A 10,562-nucleotide genomic window follows, 5' to 3' on the forward strand; every position below is an offset into this window, starting at 1 on the left:
TTCATGACCCTCCGAAACAGTCAAAAAAAAATTGCTTCCCGGAATTAATTCCATTTAAATGTCTCTATTAACTGGGCTATGTGAGGTAACTTATGTGGGCCAAACCAAAAGACAATTGAAAACCAGAGTTAAGGAACATAGATTAGACATAAATAAAAATTCTGATTCCCCTTCTGTCATCTCGTGCCATCGTTTACAGACTGACTACGAGTTTGATTGGGACAACGTTAAAGATACTAGACATTGAGCCATCACTCCGTAAGAGATTAATTTCTGAGATGGTACACATCAAACGACAGTCATTTCCGTTAAACAAGCAAAACAATACGGAATCTCTTTCAGTAGACTATCTTCCGGTTCTTAATCTGTTCCCACCCTAGTAGCTTCGTGCTTTCCCTACCTTTCCTTCCCTATCTGTCTATATATACGGTTCGTTCTCTCGCCGCCGAGTATTTTGTCAGTTCATTTTTAACTAAACACATAATTACTGAAATGTCGACCATACAAAATAGTTCACAGCAGAAAGAAACTAACTTAGATGTACGTATTTTATTAACTATTTAATTATTGTTCCTATTCTATAAACCCACTGAATTAATTAGATTAAATTACAATTGTTACGGTATGATCCACTTCGAATTCAACGTTTTAACTGTTGCGTTAATTTTAGTTGTAATTATTTGTAAATCCGAAATTTTGACTTAATTTTTATGCGACACTGAAGATGGTCCTATAAAGGTCCGAAACGTTTGTTATTTTTTACTTTAATACAGAATTTTTTAACACCAACACCAACACCTTGTTACGGCTCGACGCTCCTTTTTCTTCGATTGATTATAAAATTTATGATAAACAAAAGTAAATTTAGTAACTATATATAAATATAAGGTGTTAAGAGAATCGGTCAAACGTCAAAGTGTATATGATTCGCACGTTTCAGCTCGTGGAGTACGCTCTGACTTTTTTCGAAGGGGGAACGGGAGAGTAATGAATTTAAGGTTCAATTATTATTGGTGAAGAAAGGGGAATCGCGATACAAGAGCTAGGAGATGAAGGCGATGAATTTTGTTCCAGTTTAGGCGGTAAATAAGCGAATGAAGTAGGTGGTTGATCGGATGCGGGAGGCTGATCATTCTTGTCATAGGAGAAGAAGAAAGTGGAGTGTTGGGTCGCGGATGATCTAAAATATCTAAATGCTCGCGATGGAGATTTGCAGGTTTCTCTGCTAATTTTCACGCCTTCCTGTTCCTTAGATTTCTTACGCGCCTGACGACCGCTCGGGATTTCCACCTTTTCTTAATGGGTGAAACTTGCGAATCTCTCTCCACTGAAATTTATCTTGTTTGTATCGATTTGATTCTGAAACTGTTAGAGGTCAACTTCTTCCGGAACCTTGACGATCTCTCATAGTTCTCATAGAATCTTCGGCGCGTGTATAAGTCTGACTGACTTATACACGCGCCGAAGATTCTATGAGAACTTGAAAGGCGTATCGATTTAAATTATTTAAATTTAACGAAATCATTATGAGTTTGAAAACTAATACTACCCAACCGTGGCAGCGAGAACGAAAGTATATATATGTATGTGTATGTATGTAAGTAATTTATTGCTATTCCCCGTAGGGTTTACAACCTTTTAACAGTGGCGTTTTAAAGGGACGTACCCAACCCTTTACAATGACAAAACTTTCATAACCCGGCCTGACCGTAGCGGCCTTTAACATTCTAGCTCCCTCCCTCCCTTCCTCGCCCCTCTCCCTCTCACCGTTCGTATATTTCCCTCCTTCCCTACCTACTCTTCCTCCCATTCCTCCCTCCCTTCATTCCACCTCCACTCTCTATTCTCTATCCAAATTCTCCTGTTCGTAATCCGTACTTCCCTTCCTTTCGCCTTCTCCTCTCTCGCCTTCGTCACGATCCTCCACCTTGCTTTCCTCTCCTCCATCGTCAAATCCTCATCCACTCCCACCTCCCACTTCCTTCTTATCTCCCAGCTCTTTTCTAGAATCTCTACCCTATCCCTTTCGTCTTCCACCTCCACTAGTAGCACCACCCTGCCCCCCTCTCCTTTCCTTTCTTGCACCTCCTTCACCCCTATCCTTCTCCCTAGAACCCTCCTCGCTAAACTTTCCACAAACTCTCTCCTTTCTTCCGCATCTCTCCCCTCAATCCCCCTCCAGATCAAGTTCCTTTTCCTAGCTTCCCTCCTTTCCCCCTCTTCCTCCTTTTCCTTCCTTTCTTTCTCCTCCCTTACCCTCTCTCTCTCTTCTCTCTTCCTCCTTACTTCCTCCTCCCTTCTCCTTACTATGTCCTGTCCTTCTCCTCCCCTTCCCTTACCTAGCTCTGATGTCTCTTCTTCCTCCTCCTCAACACTTCTTTCTCTCCCCTTCTCCCTCCGCTCTACTCCGTACTCCGCCACCACTCTCTTCCGCGCCATATCCTCTATCCATCTCCTCATCCTTTCTCCTACACCCTCTCCCTGATCCTTCCTTCCCCCCTTCTTACCTTCCTCTCCTCCCTCACCTCTCCTCTCTCCCAACTCATCTACTTTTCCTTCACCCTCCCCTTTTTCCGCCCTCCTCTCACTCACCGTCCTCTTCTCCCTTTTTTCCTCTCTCTCCCTCTCCTCCGCTTCTATTGCTAATTCCTCCAACCATCCCTCCGACCCGCACTCCTCTCCCTCTTTCCGCCCCACTATTCCTTCACCCTCCTCACACTCCTGTCTCTCCTCCACCTCCCCACTCGTGCTCGCTCTCCCTTTACTACCCTCCATAATCCTTCTAATCTTCTCCAATTCTTCCCCCACCTTCGCTAACCCCCTCGTCAACTCTTCCACCCACTCCATCTTCTCCTACCCTCCCTAGCGTTCCCCTTTCCACCTTACTTTCTCTTCCTTCACCACTCCCTTCGCACTCTTCCTCTTTTTCTGCCCTCTCCGTCACTCTCCGACTTTCTTCCTTGCCTCTGCTTCTCCTCGTCCGCCTTCTTGTCTCGTCCCTCTGCCCACTGCTTCCTTTTTCTGTCCGCTCTTCCGAGTTTCTTCCCCTTTTGCGTCCTCCTACAAATAAATAACTTTCTTTAACTCCTGACTCTTCCCCTCCTCTCACTCTCTACCATTACGCGCCTCTTCCACCTTCTGTGCGTGTTACGTGCATGCATGTGTGTATTGTGTGTATCCTCTGTCTCTCTTCTCCATCTCCTCCGCTCACTTCTTCCTCCTCTAACCCCCTTACGTGTGCTTGCGTGTGTGTCTCCTGCCTCTCTTATCTTCCTCCCTTACTTACTTTTTTTTATTTGTCCTTTGCCTTCGCTCTGCTTTCCTTCACCCTTTCCCTCTTCTATGTCTTTTCTTTTTTCTCCCTCGCTGCTTGCTTTCCGTTTTCTCTCGCTTCTTCTCTCTACTCACAACTACTCACAACCACAACTCACAACTCGCTCTACTACCACCACGAGCACCACGTGCAGTGTGCACCACGTGCGGATTCCTGCGTGCTCGCCTCGCTTTATTGACTCCTTCCTTCGATCTCTCGATCTCCGCCACTTGACTCTCGAAACTCGAAACCTTGTCGCTGCGACGCGCGCTGTGTATCGGACCTTAAGGTCTATCATCCAGACAAACTTGCATAAGAGCCACCGCACAAGACTCTCGTATGGTCACGTAGCGTAAAGCCCCGGACACACAAATCGACGGAAGACGTAAGACGTAAATCGTAAGGAAATCCACTAATCAGAGTCGACTATTCCCCTCTTCTTCCCTCTTAAAGAGGGGAATAGTCGACTCTGATTGGTGGATTTCCTTACGATTTACGTCTTACGTCTTCCGTCGATTTGTGTGTCCGGGGCTTGAAGGCCTTAACATAACGTGAGCCAACGCACAAGAAACGTATTGGTTACGGCCGTTACGGCGTTATACGTTTCTTGTGCGTTGATCTACGTTACGTTACCATACGAGAGCTTGTGCGGAGGCTCTAACCGATACGTTTCTTGTGCGTTGATTCACGTTACGTTACGCTACGTGACCATACGAGAGTCTTGTGCGGTGGCTCTAACGCATAAACATACGCATAAGACAATTGATTGGTCCATATACATGTGCATAAGGAAATAGAGTTTTCTTATCTATCGGCGATTTCTCTTTTATTAGCTTTTTTTTATTAAAGTCACCTACAACCCTTTATTGATTTCCGGCCTATTTCGGGATCTTATTTTAAACAGATAAAACATACTTTTATTGTCGGAACTACGTGTCTTACTGATTATTTAAAACAAATAGAAATTTCTTTTACATTTTTTAGAATGGAAGATTTAAACTGCGTCCGATGTTCGATGTATGTACAGTCGCCGCCAATGATTCCTTTCCTGGGATAAGAGGGGAACATAAGAATACCGAAAAAAAAAGCTTAGGAAAGGAATCATTGGCGGCGACTGTACCTATGACGTCCGATATCCAATAGGAAGTGAGTTCGTTTCTAGTAGAGTCTCTAGAAAACGAACTTTCCTATTGGATATCAGCGTCGTACATCGGACACAGTGTGAATCCTCCATAATGCTTAAGACTCCATAGACGCAGAAACGCCGTGCGGTAGAGTGCGTTGACCAATCAGAAGGCTGCCGCAAGTCGCCTGCGGCAAAATCAAAATTTGTGATTGGTCAACGCACTCTGCCGCATGGCGTTTCCGCGTCTATGGAGTCTTAGCATAAAGGTGAAATTTCATGGGCAGTGAAAAGCAGCAGCAGATCGTACTGATTGGCTACAAAATAGAGAAGTTTTCGAGTTTCTAGAACTCCTCTATTTTATAGCCAATCAGTACGATCTGCTGCTGCTTTTCACTGCCCATGAAATTTCACCTTAAGGGTAACAGAAATTTCAGACTCACGTCCCGGATTCCGTTTTTATCAGTATTATATTACTCAAGCAATATACTCTGCTTTCATTATCGGTCTAAGCATAATAATTTTTTTTAATTAAAATTTTGTTTGAAATTAAGAGCTTTTATGTCCAAGACGTAACATAATTAAATATAATCATCTCTATAATATCGATCGATACATATAAAACAGCATTTATAGCGACATCAATTTCGAAAAGTGATTTCATCATATTGTTAGAGAAATATAAAAAAATATGTCATTAATTTAAGAATAACTTAATTTAACGTACATACACCCGTAGCCCGTAGAATCTATATTTATCGTAGCAAATTGCAAATCTTGTTTTAAGATTAGAAAAGAAATAAGTAGACATAGATAAGATAATACATATGATACAATGTGTCACTTTTTTGTTTTTATAGCTTATTCAGACTATTAAGTAGTGCAAACTTAAATCGTAGAGTGCATACTTAAAAAATCAATACACATCGATTTTTCTATGGTATAAAATTTTCTAAACTTTTTAGTTGCATAATGAATGCATATTATACGATTATATAAATTTGTTTGACAATTTTCAATTATACTAGATGTTTATGACGGAAGTGGAGAACATGAAAAAAAGGTTTTTTATAGGAATACTATTTCGGAACAGAACCGAAAACCGAAGATTGATATACATATAGCGTATTTTACCTAGCTGTTAGAAATAATCGTGGCTATACGTATAGTAGTTAATTCAATGTCCACATTTTGTGTATCAGTAAATGGGTACTTCCATCACTTAAAACGCAAACATGTTCATTCTCAGACTTCTTTTCCGACAGAATAATCAATTTTTTATTGTTTATAGTTGTTTTAGTACATGGGAAAAAATCAAATAGGGGACAACGAAATATATTACACTTGTTATTAATATATCACTCTGTTTCAAATAAAAATCTTGTAAGAGAACTTTATTTCACGTCGTGTCTTGCGCGTAACAAACGTCGAAGCCGTGGAAGCGTCGAAGGTGGTCGAGGGTGTGTGTAGTGTGTACCAACGGTACGGTAATGATACAGTAGTAACGGTCGCGCCAACTTGTGTCATGTGTCATGCTGTATCATCTGTACTATCTACCGAGAGTTTAAAGGGACAAATTTATCGAGATATTATTTGCGAGCGGTTTATACACGAATCTGTTGGTTTTGGCATAAATTATGGAATATGGACGTTGGTAGTTCCAATTGTTACCCGTTGAACAACGATAGCAAGGAAAAAGAGACGTCATTTCAGAAATATCGAGAAGCCTGAATCGCAATATTATCAAATTCCGCAAATTTTTTAAATTCAATTTTTTTAATTCGGTTTTGAACTCGTCGAACGCGCTCGATGATCGCTACTGTCTTCTGACACCCTCAGTCCGGTAAGATTCCAATCTCCTTCCGGCGGTCCTTCGGACAGTTAATATTAGGACAGCTATTATAACCTCAAATCGCCTATCATTTAGGTTTTTAGGCTTTTCTAGTTGTTTACCGATATTATCGTGACGTGTTAGTTAATTTGATGTGTAAACTCGTACAAAAGATTAATTATTTGTAGAATCTTGTGTCTGTGCATTAATTTTATTCATAGAATATAGAATCTCATCTTTGTGTGCACAGGTGTAATTTTTCTCAATAAGAAGATTTTTCGTTGCCAGTTTAAAATAATGGGAAATCCTGTGGAAATGGTCTATCGTCCCCAAATTTCTTTGTTGATTATATCGAGCAACGATTGAATTGTAAATACGTCGAGAAAACATGTGCAGATGTTGCGGACTACTATTGGGTGGATGACAGGCTCATCAAGGATGGAGTCCAGCAAGAGATCGAGGACGGTTAGTAACGCTGCTGCACAGTCTGAGAGCTCAGACTCTATAGAGGTATGTATATATGCATTATGAAAAATCCAAGCGGTTTAAATACTGCGTATTAGTTAACTTAGGGCCAGTTTCACCAATGTCGATTAACTGTAACCTTCGATTAAACTCACTCTTCATCTCTTTTTAACTGTCCCCCTTACAATGAGCCGAAGAGTGAGTTTAATCGAAAGTTACAGTTAATCAGAGATGGTGAAACCAGCCCTTAATTATGCAATATTCAATAATCTGCCGATTACAGGTAGACAATTCACGTACAGTCTTGCTAAAGATAGCAACACTGTATGCGGAGCGTCTTATGAATGATATCTGTCTTGTTGTGGATGGTGTGGAATATCCGGCACATCGACTCATACTCTGTGCTTCTAGCGATGTTTTCCAAGTAAGTGCGAAAATCTATATTGTTAAAAAGAATAAAAATTTTTCATGGAGCGATACTCAACGTCAATTAAATTACAGGTGATGCTGATGAGCCCACAATGGAGCGAGTCTCAGGAAAGCAGGGTAACTCTCCAAGAGACGCCACAGTGTGCACCAATATTTAGCGAATTTTTGCGCTATTTTTACACTGGCCAGATAAGAATTAACCATAGCGTCGTTCTACCGATATTGTCCCTAGCCGATAAGTACAACGTCAAAGATTTGATATCGTTGTGCCTTGATTACATGCGAAATCATGTCGCACTGGCTGCTATACATGGCACTCTGGTATCGTGGTTGCAGTACACGTTGAATTGCGGGCATCATGACATCAGCCAAGCGTGCCAAAACTTCATCAAGTGGAATTTCGAGCTTGTGGCCAAGACTGCGGACTTTGGAAATTTTGATTTAGATATCCTAGTGTCCTTGTTGCATCAAAGTAGTTTAGTTGTAAAAGATGAGATGACGCTCTACAAGTGCCTAGAATTTTGGCTGAATTATCAGGCGGGTCGTTTGCGAGCGCAGCTGTCGCCGGACGAGTTGGAGGCAACGTTGCATCAGTTGGTGATAGCGGTGATGTCGCCCGTTAGATTCCCGATGATGTCACCGCGACAACTGGCGGATTTGCTGCTGTCGCCGTTAACGAAGAAGTATAAGGAATTCTTTGTGGAACGTATGTCGATTGGGATGTCTTTTCATTCAGGTCAAATCAACAGAGTGAGAGAGGTCAGCATGAGCGAAGAAGATGGTGCGTTGCTGTTTGAACCGAGACTGTATACCGTTGACACGTGTAGCTCGTTATTGACCATAGAGAACTTTCACAGTTTACCATCTTATCACATGAGGACACTTGTATTTTCTAGTCACTCCAGTTTAGCGGAATATGCGGGTGATAGAGTGTGCGAGTGGGTAGTAGACATTTATCCCAAGGGTGTATGGTTCAAGAAGTTTTTCCTTATAGTGTGGCAGGGCACAGTGGAGATGCCCGAGCACGTCAAGCGATCAGTGAGATTGTCGTTGACTTGCAAGGAGCCCTTAAATAGTAACATGCGCGTGAAAATCGGGGTTTTGATTTATGGCTTGCAAGACGGGGTTGAGCACATTGCGAGAGTCACCGAGATTATTCATAGATTTAGTAAGAAAGATCGCGTCTTGAATTTGGACGATCTTCTGCCGTTCGAGGAGCTCAATCCACAACAGGGCTCAGTATCGGAAAATGTGGTATCTCCGTTTCTAGTAGGCCCCAACAAAGACATGCTCAAATTACATATTGTTATATCGCCAGCGAATTAACATTTATAAAGAAAATTTGCGATATACAAGAGTGTTATAGAGTAGAGATGTGCTAAGTATTCGAATACGCATCGAATCGAATCGAATCTCACTCGTTTTAATTCGATTCGAATTTCTATGATTCGAATCCGAAATATTTGAAAATTTCGAATCTAGATGGTTCGAATACAAATCATATATATTGTTAAATCTATAAAATTATATTTTCCGTTAATAAACAAGTGGAACCAAGTTACAGAGTCGCAAAATTCTTATCGAAACTGGAAGAAGAATGGTACATTCAGTAATAGGTACATTCAGTGAATGCATTCAGTATTATAATTGCTGCATGAGCTAAATAGTCAAAAAGTTTATTTCTAAATTTTTATATGCTTTGTGACCCTATCAAATTATAAGTATAAATTTGAATTTGCGTAAAAAATAGTAAGCTATAAGTATTGATAATAAAATTATTTTATTTTAATTTCTATGTTTGCAATTGGATAATGTTAATGGATACTACATTAAAGTATTTTAATAATTTATCTATGATTTTTTGCCTGATTTCGGTTACTGCGACATTAAATAAATAAAATATATTTTATTAATTTTATATTAAATATTTAAATATATTTTTTGCTTTAAAAGGATTCATATTATATAATCAATATCTATTATTTTTTTACATTAAAATATTCTCCTATTATCCACGTGTTAAAATTCAATCTAATAATACTTATATTGTTAATTGAAAATTGTATTCCAACGATTCGATTCGACAACAAAAATCCTTGATTCGCACATCTCTATTACACAGTTGTCGAGAAATAAATGTTAAAAAATGTTTATATTCTACATTTTTACCGGAATTTTAATAAGAACATATGAATTTTGTTTCTGAGTGCTTCATATATATATATTAATAATGTACAATTACATTTGTTTCTTTTTTCTCTTTTTACGTTTGAGAAAGACGAATATTTTTCCAGTAACACTTATATAAATAGATGAAACTATAAAATATAACGTGTAATTAGGTATGTTCCTGGACATTTTATTTATAAATCTCATATATGAATTGACTGACTTTATCAGATGTTAGGGTATTTACATTTATGTGATCCTGATGAGGTATATGTAATATTACATTGCAACTATAACATATCAAATGCAATGTACTTCAATAAAAAAAGGAACTTAGTGTTTAGTAAAAGAAAAAGAAAAACTTAGTCCCTGTTATTGTGCTGTAAGTGTAATTCTCTGAAGTCTAAACATGTAAACTCCTATTCCTACAATTTTGTGAATTTTGTCTAACAAGATCTATTTGTATGGGTGCATGTATTGTATATAATTGAGATACAAATGTAAGTTGGTGAAGCTATTATAACAATGCAGAATGCGAGCTTATTTCATGGGTGTAAATGTGCGTTAATAGGCTTGTTGTTGACCGTGTTCCGCAAACCAACATTTTCGTATAACGAGAGTCGTCAATGATGACGACAGGACGGCAGGACTTTTTTTAAAGTATATCACATATTAGAATTTGCAAATATTCTGTACCTCCTGAAGAGAAGAAAAGAAAAAGCGTTAAGACTTGGATTGTTTTTAATTTTATAGATACAATTTTTAGACACAGTTTATTGTTACTAGTTAATTATTATTACGAATTTGAGATATTGGTTACGTCTGCGAATTTTATGATTACTGCGTGTGATTTATCTATCGTATTTTATTTTCCCGATGATGAAACAAGTTATTGAAATTATTCCAATTGCATCTTATTGTTAATTCCCATCATTATGTATTCCTAAGTTAAGAATTGATTTTCTATTTGTTCATCGACATTGTATTCATGTGCAGCAAAATAATCAGACTAAATAAAACATATAATATTTATTCTTAAAAGTGTTATATATTATATTAAATATATGGTGTGAGGATATCTGATGGATATATGTGTGATTTCGAAAATTACGCAAAGTACTATAGTATTTTTTTATAACGATAATTCTTGTTATTAGCATGACTTGAGTTACTAATTATGATTAAAAATAAATTATGATTGCTGTTTTACAAATATATATATGAATATACGA

At 38.8% G+C, this 10,562-nt stretch overlaps 2 protein-coding genes across 4 annotated transcripts; one reads left to right on the top strand and one right to left on the bottom strand.

The window, feature by feature from the left end:
• Positions 1-1,745: 1,745 nt before the first annotated feature.
• On the bottom strand, positions 1,746-3,505 carry LOC139810031 (uncharacterized). Its single transcript, XM_071773375.1, has 2 exons — positions 3,287-3,505; positions 1,746-3,060 (listed from the first exon to the last, which is right to left on the bottom strand). Exon 2 carries the CDS (start codon positions 2,845-2,847, stop codon positions 1,795-1,797), a length of 1,053 nt encoding a protein of 350 aa, XP_071629476.1. The 5' UTR covers positions 2,848-3,060; positions 3,287-3,505; the 3' UTR covers positions 1,746-1,794.
• A 2,403-nt stretch (positions 3,506-5,908) lies between these two features.
• Positions 5,909-10,371, top strand: Tango10 (transport and golgi organization 10). Of its 3 annotated transcripts, none has more exons than XM_071774631.1 (4): positions 5,909-6,279; positions 6,664-6,777; positions 7,016-7,156; positions 7,234-10,371. In XM_071774631.1, exons 2-4 carry the CDS (start codon positions 6,664-6,666, stop codon positions 8,485-8,487), a joined length of 1,509 nt encoding a protein of 502 aa, XP_071630732.1. In that variant the 5' UTR covers positions 5,909-6,279; the 3' UTR covers positions 8,488-10,371. The 3 variants fall into 3 exon arrangements, with proteins under 3 accessions (XP_071630732.1, XP_071630730.1, XP_071630731.1); XM_071774629.1 differs by having other exon boundaries at positions 5,910-6,279; positions 6,518-6,777; XM_071774630.1 differs by lacking the exon at positions 5,909-6,279 and adding an exon at positions 6,344-6,363 and having other exon boundaries at positions 6,518-6,777.
• The last annotated feature ends 191 nt before the right edge of the window (positions 10,372-10,562 follow it).

This window comes from Temnothorax longispinosus, chromosome 3 (assembly GCF_030848805.1).
Source record: "Temnothorax longispinosus isolate EJ_2023e chromosome 3, Tlon_JGU_v1, whole genome shotgun sequence".
Lineage (NCBI taxonomy): Eukaryota > Metazoa > Arthropoda > Insecta > Hymenoptera > Formicidae > Temnothorax > Temnothorax longispinosus.